This window comes from Nesoenas mayeri (assembly GCF_963082525.1).
Source record: "Nesoenas mayeri genome assembly, chromosome: 1".
Lineage (NCBI taxonomy): Eukaryota > Metazoa > Chordata > Aves > Columbiformes > Columbidae > Nesoenas > Nesoenas mayeri.
The window spans coordinates 3,644,590-3,670,710 of NC_137541.1; the positions used below are offsets into that span (position 1 = coordinate 3,644,590).

At 44.6% G+C, this 26,121-nt stretch overlaps 1 protein-coding gene across 1 annotated transcript in view; it reads left to right on the forward strand.

The window, feature by feature from the left end:
• PLXNA4 (plexin A4) overlaps positions 1-26,121 on the forward strand; it is a gene marked incomplete at its 3' end in the record, with an annotated part of 457,578 nt that overhangs the window by 354,031 nt on the left and 77,426 nt on the right. Inside the window, exons 9-10 of the mRNA XM_080363684.1 lie at positions 14,860-15,060; positions 23,358-23,454. Coding sequence (XP_080219810.1) covers positions 14,860-15,060; positions 23,358-23,454 — 298 coding nt within the window. The remainder of the gene's footprint in view (positions 1-14,859; positions 15,061-23,357; positions 23,455-26,121) is intronic.

The window sequence follows — 26,121 nt, forward strand, 5'->3', positions numbered from 1 at the left end:
TTGCCTATTCATCGAGTGGGTTCTTTGAACAAAAGAAGCTATTTGGTGTCCCAAAGCCAACCCCGGCTCCTCTTTGCCCATCCAGACTTCCACTAGTTCCCAATGACATAACATGACTCAAAAGGTCAAAAGGACCGAGAGCCATTTCCAGCCTTCCAAATGACATCTTTAGTAGTGCTCAAAGCATACCATCACCCTGAGTGGCCCTATTTTTACTGGCCTTCCATCTCCTTCTGCAATGCTCCTTTCCATTCTTCCCTCTATAAACACTTGGTCCCCAGGAGGATGAGGAGGGGAGGTGTTTGCTACCATCCAGGCATGAGGACCTGCTAAATCGGTAGGTCTCAAGCAGGTCCTGATGGGAAATTGTACAACCAGCATGGGATGGCTGGACCATTCCATTAGCAGTCCTTCCATGAGTCTGCTGAGCAGATTAGTGTGGCCAACTTCCAGGATCGTACGGTCAGATTGCACCAAGAGAGTCTTTGCCAAGCAAACAAATATTGGTGTTATTCTGTCATATGGACTGGTGCCAGAAACTCCTTCTCTCTGTAATCATCATTGCTAGCATGCCAAGCCCACTCCCTTCCCCCATACTATGACCTTCATCAACTCTTGCTGATACACCCACCTTCAGGTGATGTTTTTCTCTCTTTGCCTGTACAGCATCTTGCCATTGTGCTGGCTGAGGCTCCCCTGCCTCTCCATCTGGCCTGGACTACAAATGGATCAATTGAGTTGGTACCCATCACCTCTGGACCAGCCTGGAGCACTTTGAAGAGAGGCTTTTGCCCTTATGTACTTCTGACTCCACCATTTTCTTAACACATCTCAAAAATTTTGAGATTCCCATGGGCTTACCTGACTTCCTTTCAGATCTTTTTCATATAGTCTGAGAAGATCCTGGGTTTTTTCTTACATTTTTATTTCTTGTAGTATGAGTTGCTGATTAATGCAGAGTGCAGGATTTGAGACAGGTCCAGTGGGATAGCAGAAAGGCTTTGGCCATGACCAACATTATCCAGAAGATAAAATTCAGTTTCTATCTGTACAACCTGTGATCCACCATCCAGGGAGACCTTCGATGGATAGTTGTGATCAGTCAGGCCCAAACTGGGACAGGTCAGCTGTCCTACCACCACCTGGCAAAATTAAACCAGAGATGGAGAAAAGACAGAAAAAGCACGTCCCTTGTTGTCAACAAGAACCCATGACTTTCTTATTTGTCACTTGTCAAGTGCTCAGTGAATCAGCTCAGCCCATATTGGAGCTGAATCAACTAGTTTGGGAGCCTTGGGAAAGCCCTTGTTTGCTTCTGGTGAAGAACTCCAGTGTGGTCATAAAGCAAGAGTATTTATGATTATGGCACTGAACTCAGTCAAACAGGGTTGATGATGTCTCGGGATGATTTGTGACTGAAATACTTCACCTTGGCGTATAATTTCCCTTTACAGCAGGTTTTCAAAAGCCAGGTCCACTAGCTTGAAATATACTGAGCGACTTCTTGCTTTATAAAGGGCAGCTGATATTATTGCTATTGAGGACGGGAAGGGAAAGTACGAGGAAAAAAATATATATTTTAATACTGAAATGGATTGTTGCTGTTGTTATTTTCCCAAAGAGAGCTGGCCAAAAGCGGAGAGAGTTATTCTCAAAGACAGAGGGGAACAGATCAAGCTTTTGTTTTTTTTCTTAGCCATCCTGTCTCATTTGTTTTTGACCATAGCTAAAGTCATAGTGCAAGCTTAATGTTGCACCTCAAAGCATCACATTACAAACTTACACACCATGACTTTAACCCTTACTTACTTGACACAATCACCAAGTAAGAGAGTTCAGCTGTTTTCTTCTTTAAATGGGCAAGGCAGTCAACAAGGAGTGGAGGGAAACTGAGGCACAGAGGAATGAAAGAAATTGATCTCAGGATCTCCAGTGTGATAGAAGCTGCAGAAGCAGCACCTCTCTCTCCTGATACCTATAACCCAATACATCTGATTGCATTGTCCATCTCGTCTTTATACACATCTGCTTTGATCCAGCAGGGTAGTTTTCATGTCAGTGTTTCACAGATGTCTGCATAAGGCTGGGTAAGCTGGGGTAGCCTGCTTGAGTTGATGGGATAAAGAATTAAGTCTTCTTTCGTACCGCCTCCTTCTCTAAGATGAACACTATCTTGTTTTGGGCCTTGCAAGGATTTTAGCTTTGTGTGGGCAAAAAAAAGAGGGAAAAAATGACAAAAGCCAAAAGCAAGCCTAGATAACAAATCTGTTATCCGCTGGGTTTAAAAGATACATAATAATTTAATTACCTTGAAGAAGGTTTTCGTCTTTCACTGCTCAGCCCATTTGCATGTACGTGTGTTTTTTTCCTCTCCCAAACAAGCTTTTTATTGAAAGGATTTTCATCTGCTGCCTAAAATGAGAACAGAAGAGAAGATCTTGCACCAAAGTGTTTTATGTCGGCTTGTACGTGCTAATGACAGTAAAGCCCACATAAAAGAAACAACTACTTCAAATATTAATTTGTCAAAAGCTATGGAAAGCTGTGTGAGCTGCATGCTGGTGAGCAGCTGCTGAGGAGCAGAGCATCAGTTCACCCAGCCCTTGCTTGTGCCTTGTGCTGAACGCAGAGCTGTACCAGCAGCCTCTGCAGTGGAGACCACTGATTTAGCTGACTGGCCTCTTGTCCTTCTTGGGGATGGCATTTGTGGGAAACGAGGAAGAATGGAGGGGAAAAAAGGAAGCAGGGAGTGGTAATGACAGCTCAACCTGAACTTGCAGACATCTAGGAGGCAGTTGGACAATGAATGTCCTTAATAATACCCTGTAATATCTGGTCAGCCCTGAAGTGATCAGGCAGTTGGACTAGATGATCACTGTAGGTTCCTTCCAACTGGAATATTCTATTCTGTTCTGTTCTGCTCCTCTCTGCAAGTCTCTTCTCTCAAGTAACAACAGAGAGGAGGAGAGGAAATGGCTTCAAGTTTCTCCAGGAGAGGTTTAGATTGGATATTAGGAAAAATATCTTCCCAGAAGGGGTTGTCAGGCATTGGAACAGGCTGCCCAGGGAAGTGGTGGAGTGACCATCCCTGGAGGGGTTTAAAAGACACATCAATGAGGTTCTTAGGGACATGGTTTAGTGTCAGTGTTGGGTTAACGGTTGAACTCAATGATCTTGAGGGTCTTTTCCAACAGGAATGATTCTATGATTCTATAACGCTGACCCCTCCTCATCATGGACTTGGTAGTAAGCTCAGCAGTGCCCTTCTCCACCCTGCTGGTGCATCTCAGTCTGGCTCAGGGAGGGCTTTGCCACAGGGTCTCAAAAAGCAGGCAGGTTTTTGAGGCCCCAAAGTTTCCTGCTTTATCCTCTTTGCAAGGTGCAGAAGAAAGCACCATGCCCACCTCCTCCCAAAATGCACCCTGGTGGGAATGCCTGAGTGGCTGCACTGGGGAGGCGGTAGAGGACCTGCTGGGCTATGAGGTCATGGTCATGGTCAACTCCTTGCTCCCTTGCATGGACAAACCTTCTGGTGATGCAACTTCAGCTGTTGCTGTGGCAACTGCTCGATTTCCCTCCTGCTCTGGTTTCCAGCCTCCCTCAACCTGGCCAGAGAGACAGCTGCTGAAGCATCAGAATGGGGAGGAGAGAAAACCCATCTCTGCTCAAATTAATGTATCTCTCATTTCTCAGGGACTCTAATAACAGTTACAGCGAGGCCAACACCGAAGTGCTGAATCCTTCCTCGCTCGTCGATTATCCACTCACTTATCCTGGCACCTGTCTATCATTAAGGGGAGGGGGTGAGGTGTAGTTTCTATGGCAACTGCAGGCAACCTGCTGCCTTCAAGTGCTCTGAGCAGGCAGGGGGACCAGCAGGAGAGGCGAGGGGATCAGAGGCAGCTCTACATAGGCAGCTGCTGCGGGCAGTGGCAGCCACCTCATGCAGATGGGATCTGGCGTAGCCATGCATGCATTTTACAGCACCTGCTTTTAAGCAGCATGGGGGTCTTTTTGGTGTTTATCATCTATTTAGCTCTTAGAAGTGTTTCCAAGCACGTGTGATGGAGTTCAGTCTTGTCAGCATCCTGTCCAGGGAGAGACACGGGTGATTGGGGAGGAGGCTGTATCTGATGGTTTGGATCCAGCTGTGGCTCAGGGCATCTGGTGATTTGACTTTTCGGGCTGTGGTGTTTCAACCCCCCTCCACTGTTACAGCCTTTTCCAAGAAATGGATAAATATTGTGTAGTGGGTAGATCCTCTTCAGAGGGGGTGCTTCACAAAATGATGAGAGGAAATTAAACACAAAAATTAGAGGTCAGGCAGAAAGTTTTCCCTTTGTTCATGGAGTCCTGCTAGAGCATGGAAATACTGCTCAGAAGCAATACCAGGTAATGTATGAGGCCAAGGGTTATATATTCAACAGATGAGAGTTTTATTCTTGTCTCTGAGCTGGCTTGGACACGTTCACCTTTCTGTGCACTTGTTTCTCTCACACCCTCTTCTGATTTGGGTGAACACTTTCTCTTAACAGGTGCTTGTACAGTACTTAGTACCTGGAGCTGTGATCTTGCAGTGAGGGCAGTTCATAAGAAGTCTTTGAGCATGTAGAAACAAATTAGATAATTTGCAATTGTTTGCAAGTCATACTGACTTGCACGGGGGGGGTGAAGAAAAAGATGTAAAGCCTGTGTTAAGTGGCTTCTTCTGTTATTTTTTGGGTACCTTTTGTCATCTCCGAGCCTTCCTGCTCTGCAGTCATCCAGCTGGCAGGGGAAATGGCTGGTAACTTGTTCAATTTCCTCATTCACTTTTAGCAGGATTTCTGATTATTATGTTGGTGGATCTACAGGAAATCTGTCCCTGGTGCAAGACAGACCATAGAATCATTTTGGTTGGAAAAGACGTTTAAGATAGTAGGTTAACTACTACTACCAAGTCCACCTCTAACCCATGTCCCTCAGAACCTCATCTACATATCTATTAAACCCCTCCATGGATGTTGACTCCACCACTTCCCTGGGCAGCCTGTTTCAAGGCCTGACAACCCTTTCTCTGAATAAGTTTTTCCTAGTATTCAATCTAAACTTCCCCTGGTGCAACTTGAGGCTGTTTTCTCTCATCCTGTCACTTACATGGGAGAAGAGACCAACCCCCACCTTGCTACAACCTTCTTTTAGATAATTGTAGATGAGGTTATGCAGACAAATTTCCACATCCATCATGTCTCTCTTTGTTGAGATCTCCAACCAAATCATAACAGGAACTGAGAATTACTGGAAAAAGGCCTCCCTGTGTGAGATTCATCCTACTTCAATATACATCTTGTTTTCTTTGAGTTTAGCTTCTCCAGCCATCAAGGATCTGTTCATGTAATTTCTAGGAGCAACTCAGGGAAGTTAGTTTGAATGGAAATACAAGAAGCATCTGACACTCAATACTATGTCCCTGCTAAAAATTACTCGTAACAGTTGGGCTGCTCATCTTTGTAATGAAAGATTATTTATCCCACAGGCCAAAGTGATCCCAGAATGCAACAGGGTAATATTCATATGTCCCCACCAACACAGCACGCTTGAAATAACATCAGGAAAGGCTTATGTTGTTTTGATAGCCTGGCTCAGTGTGATGCCATTGTGATACCTTGCGTGGCTACAGGAATTTTCTTACTATCTAGATGTTTGTTAGGACTGCTAGGATCTGTGTGGCACCCTGCAATTTGAGGTGAAGGTAGTTGCTCAAGACAAAAGACAATCTCTCATTCAGACTTAGTGTGGGGTGGTGGCCTGTCTCTGAAGAAGAAAGATGTTGCTGTTCTCCATCAGCTGCACTCACTGCTCTGGACATGCAAGCTTTTGGGACCCGGCCAAGGAAAAACATTCTCAGGATGTTGAAGCTGCAGATAAGAGGTAATGCTGGAATGTGTCTCCTGTCCTGCTTGGGGCATCTCCAGCAGGCTGAGCCCAGACCCTCCTTCACTGCCTTGGCTTTGCACATGAAGCCATTTGCTTTGGCTTGGACGTTATCTCATGCTGTCATGGATCTTGGAGAAAGGGAGGATGACAGGAGCCATGATATCATTGTCCTGACCTTCCCGCTGTGGAAGCCAAAGTAATGTGTCTCTCTGGGCTTCTGTCCTGGTTTCCAAAGGAAGCAGGATTGCGTCAATATGGCCTGCGTGTGCACCTCTGTTCCATCTGTTACTCTGTCTGCTCTGTTGACTTCTGAACCCATCGACCATTCTGGGCCATTCTTAGTTGGGCCAAAGTCTGGAGCTCCCAAGATACCAACTTCCTGCTAACTTTGTAAAAATGGGCAGCATTACAGGAGAAACAGCCTTTCATTCATCTCTTAGGAAGGAAGCGCTACAGCTTGGGCTCAGTCCTTGTTAGGCACAGAAATCCCCATGTGAGAGTGTTGTCATGACAGTTCCTGTCACTTCTGAGGGAGCCTTGGTTGGAGAATGTCCTCTACATGTGTGATACCCATTTGTGAGTAATAGCTTTGTTGGGGAGCAACATGCCGGTGTCATTAGTACCTACGTGAAGGAGCAGTAAGGGGTACTACTGCAATATTCAAAATTTCCAGCCTCACTGGGCTGCCGAAGTGCCATGCATGGACGTGCAGTGCTTTGGTATACAAGGAAAGTCTTCTGAACTTCAAATGGAAGTCCTTACAGAAGGACAGGAGGCTGGCTAGGCAGAAGGATGCCAATTTTTATAGTAATAATTAGAGAAGAAATTTACTACTGCTTGATAGGCTGCTTGTGCTCTGCTCAGTGCTCTCCATGGCTTTGCACAATCCAGCTTAACTATGTTTTATTCTGAAGGGCTGTTTTACCTAACCAGGGTTTTTTTTTTAGCAAATTACAGACTTTGTCTCTGTAAATACATGGTTACCTTGTCTCTTGCATGTACTCCACCTTCCTCCATGCACACATACATATTTCTAGTGATTTCAAAACCAGGCAGTTACTCAGGAAAAACAAGAACTGAAAATTCTTGCATGTCTTCAGTAGCCCCACTTTGAACAGATGGACCTAATGATACAATCATCTACTATTTTTGTCACTAGTCCACTCCCTTCATCCAGTGACCAGAAGGCTCCTGCTCTCTGGATCATTACTTTTCCTTCTCAGAGTGTGTCAGAGCAGCAAAGGGCTGAAAGAAAGCTAACTCTGTGTCTCTATTTAAAAAAGATAAATGTGACGCTTGGATAATTATGGCAACCTGACCTTGATCCTCATGAAATAATGGACTGGCTGAGAAAAGCTCTATTAATAAAGAATTAAAGGAGGGTAAGATCATTATTGTTGATCAGCAGAGATGTGTGGACAGACTTCAGAGGTAGAATAGTCCTAGGTCGAGGATCCAGCTCTCAGCAGACCAGGGTCAGTTCTCAGTGTTGCCTACATGACCTTGGGGGAGTCACTTTGCTCCCGATCAATGGGATTCAGCAGCGAGCCATGTGAGAAGAGGTTAGTTTTTACACCTTAATTTAGCTTCTGTTTTTTGAATAGCTGCTCTCTGGTGATCAGCATCACTCATTGCTCTCCAGCCTTCACAACACTGATGCCAGGGACCCAAGAGGCTGTGGCAGCCAAGCTAATGATCTGCTACTGATCTGTTGGTCTTCCTCCATCAGTGGGATATGTATGCTGATCTATACATTGAGGCATGTAGCTACTAGAGCGGCCAGAGCCTCAACAGGGCCAAATCTCTTCTACAGACTGATCACCAGCATCCAGGGGCAACCACCTTTTCCCAGGTACCAGCATCACTTGCAATATCGGATAAAAGAGGGATGGTATTTCCTCCTGAGTGCATGGAAGACTTTTAACTAGAAAGGAGCCACCAGAAGTAGTAACAGCAATGCAAGGACTCAATTACTCCTTTGTTGTCTCTGCAGATGTTTACACTTCCCATAAATCCTGTTGCTTTCTCCTCATCAGCTGCCTTTAAAGTTCTGAGCATTTTCTTCTTGTATTATTACTTTTGCTGTGCCAATAAATAAGCACACCATCAATCAAACTAACAACATTGTAAACTTAGGAAGTGCAGATAAAATATATGGTGCATTAAAAAATTCTTTGACCGGGTGAGCTTTTTTGTAGCTGGTTTGATTGCTGCTGGTGCCGATGTAAATTTGGGGGAAGTATATCCGGAAATTTATGGAGCTTGGAATCCTGCCTACAAAGCATTGACCTGATTCCACTTTATAACCTAATAACGTTCCCCAGCACTCTTCGTGTAAATTTTAAATATAATTTTATGATGCTAAGAATTAGTGGTGTAATAATGTAAACACAACATGGACTGTAACTCACCCCTTCCCCTCCTGCACTGGGAATGCCAAACTCCTTCTCCAGATTATCCTGGGGCTGGGAAGTTGTGCAAGAGCTTAAAAGTGATTCATTGAAGGAATGACCTTGTCATCCCTGGAGCCCAAAGCCCTCTGTTTGCAGCAGTACAGAGTAGCTGCTAAACTCTCATCTTCATCTTTTGTTTTGTTGGTTGCTTGCCTATTTTTCCTCTTTTTTTCATCTTCCTTCCTTTTCTTTCTCTTCCTCTGTTTCGTTTTGATTTTTAATGTCCTTTAATCTAATCTAACAGAGCATCCAGATGCTGTGGTCTGGATATCTTTATAAAGACTCAATCTCTTTCTCTCAAATCTTACCCTCTTGACTTGATTACAGCACAGAGTGGGAGGGTGATAAAACCACAGGGGACACAGGGAAAATGGTACATTGTATCTCAGCAGAGCAGACGAACAAGGGACATGTTGTATTTACATAATATGTGAGTAAATAACAATCTGAGTATCATTTCTTATGCGGTCACAAAGGGCTTGAGTAAGTTATGGTCCTGTGCTTCTTTTGACTGAGATAATTTTCTTCATAGTAGCTCATGTGGGTGTCTGTTTTGGATTTGTGCTGTAAACAGTGTTTGTGATACAAGGATATTTTAGTTATATCTGAGCAGTGTTTACACAAAGTCAAGGCTTTTTCTACTTCTAACACCACCCTACCATTGAGTAGTTTGGTGGTGCACAAGAAGTTGGGAGGGGACACAGCTGGAACAGCTGACTCTAACTTACCAAAGGGATATTCCATATGATATGACAATATTCTCAATATATAAAGCTAAGGAGAGAAGAAAGAAGGGGTGATGTTCAAAGTTATGGTGTTTGTCTTCTCAAGTAACTATTACACATGATGGAGCCATGTTTTCCTGGAGATGGCTGAACACCTGCCTGCTGATGGGAAGTAGTGAATGAATCCCTTGTTTTGCTTTGCTTGTGTGCGAAGCTTTTGTTTTACTTGTTAAACTGTGTTTATCTCAATCCACATGCTTTCTCATTTGTACTCTTCTGCTTCTTTTCTCCATCGCACCACAGAGGAGTGAGCGAGTGGCTGTGTGGTGATTAGCTGCCATCTGCGGTTAAACCACAGTAGTCCCCATTTAAGTTCACTTTGTGATCATGTTCCTTCCTGACAAGATGACTTGGATAAGGCACAAAGATGGTTGCAGAATGAAGCATATTTAAAAGAAAGTTTGAAGCTGAGGATGAAGAAATTGATTTTGATGGCAGGAGAAAGGGGAGCAGGATGATTTGAGATGAGTAGTGGTGGAACTGGTTATGGCAGCTATGCCTTGTCTTGAATAGAGGTGACTTCTACTTTTCTGGGAAAGGAAGGGTGAGAATCCATTGCCAAGAGTTGAGTGTATCTTACTAAACATGTCTACAATGCAGTCAGCAATAGATGAGCTCTAGGTTCCTTCTGTAGGAAATGGAGATCCAGTCAATGCTATCAGGGATTGTGAGGGAGCAGTATGAAGGAAAAGCGGGAAAGGTTCCCTCATCTGAATGGTCTGGATGACAAGAGATGCGTTGGGGAAGATAAGTGAACTGGGACACCAATTTAAGGTGGAGACTGTTGATAGGTAGGTGTGTCATTGTATTAAACCCTCAAAGATGTTCTACCAGTTACCATGTGGGATGTCTAACAGTTGGGATAGATGAGACCCATTTCCCTTTGGAAAATGGGAAACATTTTGATGAGACTTGAGCTCATGATACTAGCCATAAAGAGAGGCAGAGTGTGAAGCTGTACAAAATAAGGTCAGGAAAAACACCATTTCACAAGACTGTGAAAGACCCCTGCAAGTTTCATCCCTAGGAGAGGATGATAACTCAGAGACTCTGGTTGGTCTCCAGCTTTGACTGGAAAATAGCATGGCAGAATCCCTGAAAAAACATAACTATATATGTATGAAGCACCATAAAGGAACCAAACTAATTAGTTCAGGGCTAAAACCACATAACCTCAGAGAGGTTTCATCACCCTCTTCAGCAGAACTCTCGTGATGGCTCTCAATGGGGGTTCACTCAGATATTGCTGTGATGAAGACCATAACACATGCATGAGAGAAAAGGAGAGAAAGGGTTCTCATATTTCTGCGACATCATTATTTCTGCAAGCTACAGCAAAACACATTTGCAGGCATTCTACGAGGAGTTATAAATAAGGAAAATTAAACTACCATCGACCCAATGAGTACAGCTCATTTCATTTGGTGTTGTTGCTGCAAAGCTCTCTGACTTGATAACTGGCAAAATTTGGTGATTTGAGGTGTGCATCGTTGCTGATACGAGTAATTGGCAAGGGTAGAGGATATTATTTTTAAAAGACTGACTCATTTGAAAGCATTTAAGGAACAGAATGAAGCTAGACATGCAAAATGAATCAACAAGAGCCTGCTTTCAGATGTGTTGTCCTGGTACAGATTAAACTCCATTTTTGCTCTAGAATCTGAACCAGCTCCCTTTAGAATCAGGGGAAAGGCTTAATTTATTATATACCAAATACAAAAAGGGTGGGGTTGTGCCCTTCATTGGTACAGTTGTTGGCTGTGGATGATTTTAGTTCTCATATATCGTGTGAAAACTGTTCTTTTCCAACCAAGGTGACGTCCATTGCAAAGGAAGAGTGAAAAGAAACTGCCTCCACTGGAAAATTCCCATGATAATGCTTTTTTAAAGATGTTTCTGCTTCGGTCCTGCTGCAGGGTCTACGCTGAGCAGAATGACGGTTTACCCTCAAAAATAAAAACCTGACCAGGCACCCAAAACTTGACTAAGGCTGTAAAATGAGTACTATATTTGAATTTGAACCCAGAGCCTAGTCCAAGCTCTGAGGTTTTATGCAGCACATCACCCAATGAAATTGCCTTTTCTCCCCCTGTTTCAATTAGAAAGAACATTAGGTCAATCAGATAAAGCCACATTGGGAGGATTTCCTCTTTATGGTGCTTGCCTCTTCAATTATCTATAATGAACTTCCTCACAGCACTGCAAAGCTTTTTATATGCAAACGAATCCTGTTTTGGGGCTGCCGCAATCACTGCTTGTTAATGAACTTGAAACAAGTGTTATCGGAAAGGTTACAGCACCAGTGGTGGGAGGGGGGATGGAATAAAGCTAGACAAGAAAGACCAGCCTTGCAGAGCTGGGATTGGCCTGCAGGTAAGACAGTGGACTATCTCCAAGCCACATCCTCCAGCCCCCTTCAGAAGATATTCTGTTTGACAGACATCAAGCAAAATGCCCACTCCTGGGAGATGGCTGCTCAGTGGCAGATACGGCTTTCCCATCCTCCTGTCCCACCGATTCCTTCTGCCAATGTTTCTCTCTCTTAACTCCTATAGCTGAGGAGGAAAAAAAAATGAAGAAGTTCTTGCCAAGGTCTTTTCTTATGCCAGCAGAGAGAAAGAGCTGATTGAGAGGCCTCAGGACATGTTGGGCAGCTGAAGGGGTAGATTCAGGTGGTATTGAAGCTGTGTAGTCCCAACTGGTATTTACACATGGTATCTGCTGGTGTCAGCAGAACTGGAAACTCTCACTTGTATTTTAATATAGGCTAGATCTCCTCCTTCCCCTGTCCTTTGTGGTTTTATAGGTCTAAATAACCCAGGGTTAGGTTATGCCTCAGTTTCTCATGCTGAGGAACTGCTTAACCCTGCAACTTGCCTCAATACTGGCGTGCCTTGACAGGGTGGGATCATTCGACTCAAGGTTGGAAAGACTTTTTAGACTGTCCAACCTTGTCCTTTTGTTAAGATAAACATTTATATGACACTTTAACCATTGTGCTTCAGCATTAATAGTTCCCTGGGGACATTTAATCATGGGGCAGGACAACAGCAAGGGCAGAGAGCGTTAGAACAGGGTGTAGCTCCTTAAGCACTCCTGGGAGTCAGAGGCAGCATCTTTCCACACTGACTGTGTCTTGTGTATGAGGAGGCATAAGGCAACTTTTACTGCTCATATACTCAGCTTCCTGGAGCAAACTCACACATGCCTTCTTGTTGAAATGCTGCTCAGCACCAGAATCATAGAATGATAGAATTATTTTGGTTGGAAGACACCCTCAAGATCATTGAGTCTAACCATTAACCAAACACTGGCACTAAACCGTGTCCCTAAGAACCTCAGCCATGTGTCTTTTAAACACCTTCAAGGATGGTGACTCCACCGCTGCCCTGGGCAGTATGTTACAATGCCTAACAAAAAATCTCCAAGACTGCAGAGAATCACAGTGTTAGAGCTCATCACTGCAATGCAGTACCACATGGGCTTGGCATCTGCAATCCTTACAACATCCAGACAACTTAATGTGATGGCTTATTTAGCCTCACTCAGTCCTTGGTAGCACTTATTAAGCTAGGCCTTGTGCTAGAATAGCTCAGGCAAATGACTACCAGGCCCAAGATGGTTTACTTCCGTCCAGCTCCACTGTGACCTTGAGCTTGGCTGTCCTGGTTCTGGTGTTAGCCTGGGCAAAGCCAAATGAAGTCCATCTACACCTGTCAAGTCTTTACATCATTAACATCACCCTGTAAGTGCAGATGAGAAATCAGGTTGCTCCAAAAGTCTCTTCAGTCTGACATCCCCGCTAGGATAGACATACCCTATTTGGGGACTGATGGATGTTTCTGGACTTCATTGCAGAAACATGTTGGGTGGTTACTGGATTTTCTTCCTACCCCTGGCCATGGATCATCTCACACCCACAGTGTGATGATTGATGGCTCTTGTAATTCTGTTCCTGGTTGGTGTAACTGCAGATGTTACACGTCTAATCCATTTCTTTATCTTCCTAAGCTATTTGCTTCAGTAAGATGCTTCCGCCACCTGCTATAACAAGCTCCCAGGAACTCATAAGCCATAAACTCCATTTTTGAGCCTTTCAATCTCTTTCCCTACTTTCCAGTCCTGGATCAGTAATTTTCCTCATGCTATCCCTTGCCCACACCTACAGATTAAACTCATACCTCTTTATGTAAGTTCTTTATCTCTGCTTGTACCAACTGGACCTGTCTTGGGTGGACATTGTACCAACTGGACCTGACATTGAGTGGGACAGGCTGAAATGGTGTTAGTCTCTGGACTGGACAGGGTCACTGCACCATCATGATGTTGTGGTGCTCTACAGAGAGTAGATGATGTGCCAGTTGCAGTGCAGAGAAGAAAAAGAGGGACCAGGCTTTCTCTTGGCATCTAGAAGTTGAAAAGATTTAAAAGAGAGGTCAGCCAGGCACTCACAAGAGATGAAGACAGCATGATCTCTGAATATGGCATGCATAGTTTTGTTGCCTGTTACAGTGTTTTCTTTAAGGGGTCCCATTTTATATCAAACTGCCTTGGATTAGCCAAGCAAATGCTGCAGTAATTTCCTAAGGAGTTGATAACTTCCTAGAATACATGAATTTGACAGCCTGCAGTTGTTGGATCATACTATGGAGAAGCAATGCATTGCTGCTATAACTAAAGCGGTGCAAATTAATGAGATTTCAAATACAACCTTCTGCATTGCGGCTTTGGGTGCCCAGAAGTCTATATGTGCAAGGGACCCACCAAGAGGCACTGGATTAGCAACATTCACTTCACATTGTTCCTTTTGTGAAATGATGTCAAGCCTTTCCTAGGGATCTGCACACATTGTGTAACAGTTTTTCTTGGGAGCTGGATTAATCTGTAATCAATATTCTGTCCCCTTCTAAGCGAAAACAGACTCTCTTTTTAACAGCCCAGACTCTGTAGCTTACAACAGGTCTTGCTGGAGCTGTCTGGATCTGTGGCTTTTGTATAATGGTGTGTTGGCTGTTGGGAATGCAAGGAATTATGCTCGATTTTTTGCTTTATTCACTTCTTATGACATGGCATTGCAACTGGGCTAAGTCCCTGGAGAGAACACAATCGCTAGGACCTGAGGGAATGTCAGGAAGATGAGCCAAGGGAGGTTTATGTTGGATATTAGGAAAAGATTCTTCACTCAGAGGGTGCTGGAGCACAGGAACAGGCTCTCCAGGAAGGTGTCACAGCCCCAAGCCTGACAGTGTTCAAGAAGAGACTGGACAATGTTCTCAGACACATGGTGTGAATTTTGGAGTTGTCCTGTGCAGGGACAGGAGTTGGACTTGGTGATCCTTGTGGGTCCCTTCCAACTCAGGACATTCTATGATTCTGTACTTTCCCACTTCCTGATGAATGGACTAGGTGCTAAAAAGCACCAGAGGTGGCTTCCTTTGGTCTTGAACATTGAAAGTCTGTAGTGAGAGCAAGGGAGATAGGAAAAGATGGTGGGTGAAATAATTCCTTCCTTACCTGTTTATCTGAGCCTTCCTGGTAATGCTCCTTGAATATCCTTGTACTAGGCTAGGGCCCAGGGATATGCAAAGGCTTCATAATCGGTTGAAGCGAAGTGTGAAGTGAGAAGAGTGAGAAGCATCAGAGGACTCCACCTGGGGCCGGGAAACCCATGTGCTGACTTGGCACTTTGTCTTCTTTTTCTCTAGGACTGTCCCCAGCTGCTGCAGGCAGAGAAGATCCTGGTGCCAGTGGAGGTGATCAAACCGATAACGCTGAAGGCCAAGAACCTGCCCCAGCCACAGTCGGGACAACGAGGCTACGAGTGCATCTTGAACATCCAGGGCAACGAGCAGAGGGTGCCTGCCTTGAGATTCAACAGTTCCAGTGTGCAATGCCAGAACACTTCGGTGAGCAAGTTCTGCATGCTTGGGAGAGGTGCAGGGGTCAAGGAGGACCAGGAGTGCCTACAGCACTGTACAAATGGGATCTGGGGTTGTGTTGCAGCCCTTTTTACCTTATTTCCTACCTGATTCCAGCCACACTCAAGGAAAGGATGGTTAGTAGTTTGCAAACTGCCCTTTTTGGTCTTTAGGTTGAATGGTGTCACCACATAGTAGTTGCTTCTGCCCTTGGATTCCACCATTTGGTGATGCTGGAGCATGATCTGTGCGACCTCACCTAGGCGTTCCTGCTCCAGCAGGGGGATTGGACTAGATGATCTTTTGAGGTCCCTTCCAATCTCAAACATACTGTGATACTGTGATACTGTGATCTATAGCCATTATTATCAGCTTAACCTGTCCATATCCTCACCATACCATATCCTCGTGTGCATTCAAAAAGGTTTACAAAGGGATAAGTGTTCATGTCAACACTGAGAATTAAGGTTATTATGTGGGGCTTTGGTGATGTGACATATAAAATCCCATACAAACAGTCAGAAGGATGCCAACATGTAATGGTTCCAAAGAAGGGTGAGATGCTGAAGGCTTGAGTCCAGCCCTCCTCCAGCCATTGACTCACAGTATGACCTTTGGTTAGTCCTTTTGCCTCTGCCCACCTTCAATTCCCCATCTGCAGTGCAGAACCAGCCACCCACCTACCAGGGAATCTGTATGAGTCACGGTGGTGTTGTCACCAAACCAATGTCAGTCTTGAGGTCAAACACTGACATCTGCCAGGAGCAATGGTGGTCTCCTAGCACTGCCTCTCCAGAGGTTTCTCCATGAGGTTCATGTCTCCCAGACATGGGCATTTGAGGCATTCTCATCGCTGCTACTACTCAGTGTTTTATTAGTCAAAGAGCTAATTACAGGCTTTAGCCACTTCATTGCAGCTCTGCCACTCCATGACGGGCAGCGCTTGTTAAAATCCGTCACAACATATTCTGCTGCATTAAGCAGCGTGCTGAAGTTCACAGGGAGTTCACACATTTTACGATCTGTTGCAAATGTGCAACTTCCCAGTGACGCTCTTATATTTATTCCTTTCTACCCCTGATTTTGAACACTGGTTAGTGGCCTGTGGCCACTTGGCTTTGAGGTTTCACATAAGAAGGCATTGCATTTAAAAAAAAAAATATCTATTTTTAATTTTACCATTGTGAAAGTCTGGGGCTAAAGGGTGTTGTATAGCCCCAAACAGAGTCAATATATGTGTCCAAAAAAGTCTTAGCAGGGAAAGCAGCAGTCACCCTTGGGTGGCAGGGCTGAGTCTCAGGCTAATGCCAAGGCACTCCATGACCTTAATGCTGTGTGGTGTCTGTAGGATGCCTGTCCCATGTTTGATGGTGGCGCAGGTGGATCTCTCCCTTCTTCAGGGAAAGAAACTTATTTTGGAATAAACTCAACTCTTTTCTATCCTGTTTTCTGGCTCCTCTCTGCTTTTCCCTCTCCCTCTCCTCCTTCCTCTCGCTCTCCATCTCCTTCTCTCTTTCTCTCTCCTCTTTTCTTCCCTTTTCTTTTGAAGGCACATTGACTCTCTGATTTGAGTTATTATTTCTTTTTTCTTTCTTTTTTTTTTTTTTCCTGAGACATGTTATTGCATTGTTGCTCTGAATTTGCCAGACACTGAGAGAAAGAGATGTGGAAGGGAGAGCCAGACAAAAGAAGCATTCGCAGATACAAAAAGGGAACAGAGAAGCCCTGGCTCTGTTTGAGCAGGTGGCAGAGGACACAGACAATAGGGAAGGAGTGCTGTAGATATGTTTCCATCGTGATCATTTCCTTTTCTGCCAGAATTGTCATTCAGTCTGGAGCCACTGTGATACAATGAGACTCTGCTTCGAGGGTCACCTGGCTTTAGAAACAGCCGTATGAGCTTGTTTGCAAATTCAATCAGTCCCCTTCGACAGAACTTTTTACTCAGCAGAGTTGCTGGATGAGACGCTGAACATAGCACCTGCATTGCAGGCTTGGAGAAGGTCCAAAGGAGGGTAGGAGGATGTGTTGTGATGGTGTGTCCCTGAAGGGATGCTATCCTGCCAGCAGATCTTTCTGTTGATGATGCATGCTAGACCAAGCAATCATTTTTGGCTTGTTTTCCTTCATAAGCCTCAAGTTCTACCCCTCTCCCATCAAACACCAAGCACTGAAAAGCTCCAATTCAGCTCTGGCAGAATAACTTCTGCAAAATGCAGGAATTTTCCTGCTTTCACAAAAGATAGGATCAGGAAAGAGCTGTAACTCTTGCTCTCCACTGCCTGGTGCCTCAGGATTTATTACCAGGGTAGCTGAGATCAGACCCATCTCGGAGAGGTGTTTTTCTAAATGGCTCCAACTCCAGTTAAGAGATGTAATAAGGACACCCAGGTGGGACCATCCTATCTGGTGGTCCGTCAGTAATGTCATATCCAGCACTGATGGTGCTCAGTCCAGTCAATAGCCAGCTCTGTCTCTTCCCCTATCTTTCCTTGGAGATATTTCACTTGATAACAGCAATAAGTCACTGCAAGCAGCACGCTTCGGGACAATTATTGTTCTTGTCAAGTGGTTTGAGACTCCCAGCTCTAGGCTTTGTCCTCTATCACACCACCCAAGGCATGCAATTATCACTCAGAGAGACCCTGCCTGCCATTCCTTATTGCACTTATGATAGCTCTGCCGACAGTCTGGGCACAAGAGTGATGGGAGGAAATGAAAAGGAGGAGAGCTAAGGAGGCATATAAATAAGTAAGTAAAAATGTCAACAGGAATGACTGAAATTGCTAGATCTATTAGGGCAGAGAGCAATTTCCCCAGTGGGAAGTGGTGGGATCACCAGCACTTGAATGATGAAGACAGACTTTTTAGCAGGGCCTGTTGGGATAGGACAAGGGGTGTTGGTTTTAAACTAAAAGCAGAGAGATTCAAGTCAGACATGAGGAAGAAATTTTTTACAGTAAGGGTGATGAGACCCTGGCCCACATTACCCAGAGAGGTGGTGGATGAACCATCCCTGGAGACATCCCAGGCCAGGCTGGACGGGGCTCTGAGCAACCTGAGCTGGTGAAGATGTCCCTGCTCATGGCAGGGGTGGCACTGGATGAGCTTTTAACATCCCTTCCAACCCAAACTGATCTATGATTCTATGAAATCAGCCCAATATATCACAGAATCACACAGAATGTGAGGGATTGGAAGGGACCTCAAAAGATCATGTAGTCCGATGCAGCCTTTGGCATGAGTAATAGGGAGGTGGGTAAGAGATGACCCACCTGACCATGTCATGATCATTGCCACTATCTGCTTTAATGACTAAGCCCAAATTGTCACTTGGTGTGAGCCTGCCCACTGCCTGGCCTTGGCGTATACAGGCAGCACACACTGATTTCTAGGAGCAAAATACCTGCTGATAATTCTCTTCAAGTCCTTCACAGGTCTGTGCATCGTGAGACCTGAGGTGGTGCATCTCAAAGTGCTGTGTAACTTAAGGACAGAAGAAGCAAATATGTTATATTTGTCACATCATGGTACTCGAGCAAAAGATTTCAGTGGCATTTGACTCTGTGGTGCAGCTCACACAGTGGAGGGAGTGATTATATAAAAATAAAAAGGAAAGCAAAAAAAACCTGAGCTGGGAAAAATAAAGAGCTATTCGCAGAAATTGTGGGAAAACACAGTTATGGAAGGAAGGCAAGGACAAGGCTGCAAGATGCATATTCACATCTTGATTATTAATATGCATTATTATTAATATCATTATTATCATTATTATTAATGTACATGCAAATATCACAGAGAAACCCCAGTCTTGATTTGGGCTTTATTGTCCTGGGTGATACCCAGACATAAAAATTCAATCCCAGCTCTGGGAAGCAAAAAATCCAAGGAGACGAGATGACTGTGAGCAAGAAGTTTTCTGCCTATGATTTATGGCTGGAAAATTGATGCAAAGAGGAATTAAATTATTTGCACAGGATCACATAAGGAGTTGGTGGCAGAGCCAGATACAGGAATCAATCCCCAGACCTGAGCTCTAATCACAAGCATTGTTTTTTGTGCTGTCAGGGAAAACAGACTAACACCAAAATACTACTAAAATGCTGTTTGTCTGCAGATGTTTCCCTGCTATCGGACATACTTGAGATACAAGGGGAAAACATTGTGTTGGTTTATCATCCTACATGTGCCCAAGCCAAACTACCAAAGGGCTTTACCTGGTGATACAACATCCCAGCAGGATGCAGCAAGAGCTCAAGCATGGCTGTGGATTTGCACAAACCACATAGCTCAGAGGTCTGGGAAGCTGAGTTTCTTTAACTCAGGGTGCCTGTAGAATGGGATGCCCAGAGGAGCTGGGAATTTGTAGATCTCTGAAATGCAAAGTATCTTTCCACAAAGGCAGCTAATGTTTGCATAACTGATAGCTCTGATTTTGCAGCCATCCTCTTGGCCCAAGGACAGAGAATTCCAGTAGACAGTCAATGTGTTTATAGTAGCTTGCATACAATATATTAAACTGATAACAACATGGCAAAATGGCCAATTTTGTGAGGGGTTCAGCCCATGTTGCAGGAGTATCTGATAAAGGTGAAAAGTTTAAGAGACAAAGAACTGGTACCTTGGATCTGAAAAGAGACTATTCTGTTCCTGTGAATTGCAACAGCTCCTTCCAGCAGCTTTTTGGCATTTCCTGGTGAGAGCCAGTCTGCCTTTCTGGAAGGGCAGCCTCTCTTTCTCAGATTGGACCTTTAAACTGCCTGTAATTTTCTGCTTTGATTTGATTTGCATGGTGGGAGCCCAGATTTTGCAGACTTAGGAGTCAGATTTACATCTTTTCAGCAATTTTGCCTGTGCTAGAGAAAGCTGTGCATGCCAGTATGTACCTACAAGCCCTAATGCTATGAATGCTCTTAGCAGGAATATCTGCTGTTAGTCCTGAAGATGGATACACGATCCTTTTTTTTTTTTTTTTTCTCTGAAGCGTATATCCATCTTATTGTTACAACTGAGAGAATCCTTTTCAAAGACTCCTGTTGAGTTCAGTGGACTTTGAACAGGGATCACAATGACTTAGCATCTCCTGTGGTCTATAGAGGATGGAACATTTACTCACAGTAACTTTGCAAATCACTCTGTTTTGCTACCGTTCAACCCACAAGCTGTCTGAGTGGTCCAGACATGCAGAGCATCCTCATTCCAGCCCCAGGTGCCTTCATCCTTGGAGCTCATCCATGGGGATCCTGTTGTCTATTCCCTTGCATCCATTCCCAGTTTTGGATCATGTCTGTTGAGTTAACAAATCTAATATGTGTTTGCCTCCCAGTGCCACAGACAGATAAGATCTAAAATCCCAGCTAGGCTCCTGCTGCTGGCACTGGGTTCCTTGGTGGGATGAAAGGCTCTGGGGGACTCCAGCTGCCTGTCCCTTGGCAGCCCTGCTAACAGCTAAATCCCAACACACATGAGGCTCTCCTGAGGCAGATAGTAGCACTTTCTCGGGCACCTACAGACTCAACTTCTGACTTAAGGGTGACCAGTGCTTCTGAATATATTCTCTTTCCAATTCCCAATCAGCATTTGTGAAGCGGTGTGCAAAGCGAGCATTTGCAAAGCTCCTGAGTGGCAGAAGATTAATTATTCTCTACTTTTCAGGCACTTTCCTTCCCACTGCTGTGTCCCCATCCTTGCTCTCAGCTTCAAAAAGCTGTGAAAAGCCAGCGTTGTGAGTCCAAGCGGCTCCACATCATCTTGCATCTTGCTGGCAGTGACACTGAGAAGTGTCATAAAAATGCTAATACTGAAAGGGACTGGCGGGTACAGCCCTATTGTGAAGGACTCTGCTAAACTGCGGCTGCTCTTTACTTCCATGGTAACCACAAAGCTTATACCCATAAATACCCTACAACTAGACTGTAATCACAGGGTCTTGCAGATTAGTGGCTGATTGCATTTAGTTTGTCCAAAGAGAAATTACCATGCAACTAGCACTCACTCTGCTGTAATGGACAGAAATCACCGTATACGATTTAGTCCGCAATTATATGGCAATTAACGGATACCGAAAAACCTGCCTCTAAAGGCTCAGAGCTTTGGCATCTCTGTGGAAAGCCACGCTGAGACTTCAAATGATGGGGAACTTGTTAGTGGTCTCTAAGATGTCACCAACCAAACCAGACAGCTTATTGAATTGTGCTTAATCTTGTAGTGGGGAAACCACCTTTTGATTTAAATGTGGGAGTTTGTCCCACTATAGATCCCACTGGAGTGAGAGATTCCTGATTTCAGGAAGGTAAATGCTTATATGCATTGTGATCAGTAATAGTAGCAGACATAAAATCATAGAATGATAGAATAGTTTGGGATAGAAGGGACCTTCAAAGCTCATCCAGTTTCCCCCCTGCCATGAGCAGGGACATCTTCACCAGCTCAGGTTGCTCAGAGCCCCGTCCAGCCTGGCCTGGGATGTCTCCAGGGATAGTTCATCCACCACCTCTCTGGGCAACCTGGGCCAACGTTTTACCACCCTCAGTGTAAAAAATTTCTTCCCCATGTCTCTCCTTTTCTTGCCTTATTTCCCTTCTGTCCTTTAAGCAGTCATCTCCTCTCCCATTATGAGGCTTTTTGGTTAAACGTTGGATGGAATCTGTTGATGGAGGTGGGCAGTGGGATCTCATGGGCGACTGGATGAACCCTGTGCGAACCGGCTTATGATAAATTAAAATCTGGCTGAAAAAATACACTAAACACCATGTGTCAGGGACACTCCAGAGAATGGCTTCCATTTCCTCACTAAGGCCAGATCTGTGTGCTCTGACTGCGCCTGACATGTGTTTGTTTAAGTCTGTCCAACTCTCTCAGAAGATTTCTATGGCTTTCTTAATATTTTTGGACACTGGATACCCCTTACTCCAGCTGAAGCCTTTCTTGTTCTGAGTAGGGAAAAATAATTGCCTCCTGGGGCTTATGTATGTAACAAACACTATCTAGCACATCCTCAAATGAGATTTAATGCTTTTTTTGGCAGCAATATGGCATTGTTGATTCACAATCTGTTTGTGATCTTCAGTAGTCCCCAGACCCTTCCCTGCAGCACTGCCCAGTCACTCCAATTTTGTAATTGTTTGCATCGATTCCTCCTACTGAAGAATTCTTGGTACTTGCCTGTATTGAATTTCACTTTGTTGATTTTGGCCCCATTCTACAATTTGTCAAGTTTGTTTTGAATTCTTAACCCCACTTTTGGATATTGTTGCACCCTTTCCCACAGTGTCATTCACAAAATCTGTAGTCTATCATCCAAGTCAGTAGTAAAATACAGAATAATGCCAGACCCAGGACAATACTCCATTTGAAACGCCCTTCCAGCCTGACACTGAATTACTTAACTTCTTTTAACTGCTTTTTGGCAGCTTTTGCATATACCTTATGGTGGCTTCTTTTAGATCATAGTTCCCTAGTTTGTTTATGGGAATGTCCTGTAGGACAGTAGCAAATACTTTACTGAAATCAAGATAAATCACATCTGCTGCCTCCCCTTTATCCACAAAGCCATTAAGCCTGTCAAAAAAGGAAATTAGATTGGGTTGACACAATTTGTTCTTGACAAATCTATGCTGGCTGATTTTTATCACCTTATCATCTTGCAGGTGCTTATAAATTGATTGTTTAATAATTTGATGTACTTTCTTTCTGGGAAGCCAAGTTAAGATGACAGGTTTGTAATTACACAGAACTTCAATTTTCCCCTTCTTAAGGTGTTTCCATGGTATACCTGTTCCCTGCTTTCTGAGACCTCACTCAGCTGCCAAGATTTCTTCAAAATATCACTAGTGCAGATAACCTTACATTTATGCTCAGCATCTATGGAGTACACAGCGGAGGTATATTTGGATCATAGACCCATAATGCATATTATCCACCTTAGAGGTTCACCCAGGAGTTGGCAAAGTATTCTTCAGGGCTGTTCTCAACAACTGGGAGGCAGATTTCCAGGATAGGTCCCATCACACACAATGATGTTCAAATAGCGGAATATTCACCCAATGGCTAAGTAGGTTATTGAAAGGGAGACGGCTTACTCCATTGAGACTCACAACTTTGAGAGCATCCTGTGGCTTTCTGGCAGGTAATGGCTGGTAAGGAGGTAGGTGACAGCTCCATTTATCTTGTTCACAACTTGCAGCACCACCTCTTGCCTCATCTCATCCCATCCCCTCCCCACTTTTGGGCACCATGTAAGTCTGGGTTTGTTTGTTGTTTTTTTTTTGCTCTCTCACTTCTAGTATTCATACGAAGGGATGGAGATTAACAGCCTACCGGTGGAGCTGACGGTTGTGTGGAATGGGAATTTCAACATTGACAACCCAGCACAGAACAAAGGTAAAGAGTTATTTCAACTTGTCCTTGGAAGCGGTAACCTTAGCAACGGGCCACATCTCTCCCTACACTTAACAAAGCCGTCACCATCTCCCTGTGCTGTCTGGTGCATCCTTGTTCTCTGCACTCTGCAAATTACCAATTTTTTTGTGTGTGTGCTTTGTGTTTCCCACCCTACACTTCTCTCTTTGCACCTGAGAAATACGACTCTCCCTCTCATTTGTGTCGCTTTCTCTCTTCCTTCATCATCTTTGCCTCCTGCTTCTCCCTGCATTTTTGTGTCTTGTTTTTATGCCTCTCCTGCTCTAGCTTCTCCCCTCTCTTTATTTCTCCTGCAGTGATGCTCTTCAACTTAACATGCCAGAAGAGCGGATGGTCTCTTCTCAGAGGCAATGTAGTAATGAACAGGAGAAGGGAGAGGGGGAGGAGAAAAGCTGTGGCTTGCCAGTGGGAAAAGGTTGAACAAAAGAAAATTTTAATGGCCAAAGACTGAAAACCACCTCCTGCCCAGAGCCTGTCTCCATTTAACTACCACCAATGGCACAGGATTGATGTGTCCTTCACAGAGGGATGTTGCATGCCCAGCCATGACCCTAGAGCATTTTTGGTGGAGAGGAGTAGTCCATTCACATCCAGATCCTTCTTGTCCACCACCCTCAGCCACACTGAGACCTTTTCCCCAGGCAACCTCTCCTCTTGGCTACTCTGCATTTCTGGATTCTCTCCTTCTCACATCACCACCTCCCAGAAGTTTCTCCCTCCCTTGCTTTACCTTCTCTTTTCTTGGACACTTTCCACAACCCCCACTCCATTTCTGCCCATCAGGTACTTCCTTGGTCCTCTCACACCATTCCACACCCATTCTAATGCTGAGGGTTGGTGGGTGAGGTTTTCACCAAAACCACATTGAAGCTAGAGAGCAATACAGAAAGCAACTCTTCTTCTCACAGCATGACCCCCTCTTGTCCTTCTTTCCCTGTACCCAGTGCTGTGATGCTCTGCTGATTTAAATAGCCAGTGGGTTTTAACACCCAGTCTGAATGCAAGAGGTCCTGCACTATCTTCCCCAAAACTGTGGCTTTTGGAGATTAAATCCGCTCAGTAAACACAACAGGCTGGAGACCATTGTCTAGCTCTGGCATCCAGCAGCATGGCACAGCCCATGTTCACACTGCCAGCCTCTCTCTATAGGCATTTCGGTGCTGGTGATATAAACCAGACCAGGGGATGAATTCAAGATTTATCTGTGGTGCTTAGTCTTTAGCTCAGTCTGTTAAAAGTTATTGCCTTATTATAGAATAATAGAATCATTTATATTGGAAAAGACCTTTAAGATCATCAAATCCAACCATTATCCTAGCACTGCCAAGTCCACCACTAAACCACGTCCCTAAGAACCTCACATACGCATCTTTTAAACCCCTCCAGGGATGGTGACTCTACCACTGCCCTGGGCAGCCTGTTCCAATGCCTGACAGCCCTTTCTAGGAATAAATTGTTCCCCAGATCCAACCTCAGCCTCCCCTGGTGCAACTTGAGGCCATTTCCTCTCATCCTGGTGCTTGTTCCTGGGGAGCAGAGCCCGACCCCCACTGGCTCCAAGCTCCTTTCAGGCAGTTCAGAGATCAGAAGGTCTCCCCTCAGCTCCTGTTCTCTAGCTGAACCCCCCAGGTCCCTCAGCCGCTCCCATCACACTTTTGCTCCAGCCCCTTCTGCAGCTCCGTTCCCTTCTCTCAACTCGCTCCAGCACCTCAAGGTCTTTCTTGTCATGAAGGGCCCAAAACTGACCTCAGGATTTGAACTTTGACCTCCCCAGTGCTCAGTCCAGTAGATGATACCAACCCAAAAGTTTGTAAGTAACTATTTGGAAAAATTTGGGAAGTGGCACTGGCTGGCAGCTACCCCAAATGAGTACTTTGGATGAACCCATCATGTTTTGGGTCAGGAGGAGAGCTAAGGCATGTGCACATGGATATATCACATTGAGGCGTATCACATGCTCTTGAGGACACAGAGCTTTATTTAATAGCATAAAGGTAGCGGCTACAAGAAACACAAAGCCCTGGCAGAACTTTTGACAGCGCTGCAAATAAGTAGACCTTCTTCTTTGGAAACCTGAGAGGTAGAGGCAAGATTAGGTCCAGCACCCTTCTAAGTGCGGTTGTGCTGGGGTACAACACCTTCAAGCAACCAAGAGGCCATTACTGTCATAGCCAGCATCACCTGTACTGGGCTGATAGGCTGAAAGGGTGAACTAAACGTGGCCTGCAGAGATACTTACTGATATCATTGGAAGCTGAGCAACTCAGCAAATTTGAGGAAATCTAACAGAAAATTAAGAAAAACGCTGTAACCCAGGAAGCCTATAGTACACTGTGATTGACAGATGTTTGGCAAATCTTTCTTGCACCCAACCTGGAGAAAATAAAAGGTTCCTGAGATTTTCCTTGCATTGCTCAATGTTTGCTGACTTCTAGGGTGCAGATACGAAGAGACAGCCAGAGCTTTTCAACACACATATCCAAAGCCTTTGAGCTTTGGGATTGTGTATAGCAATAACCAGAGACAAGACTTTAGTCACCTACTGACACAGCAAAGCAGAAGCACAAAAGGAAAATCCCCAGTCTCACAAAGAAATCCAACAACACCCTCACAAATTCAGAAAAAAAA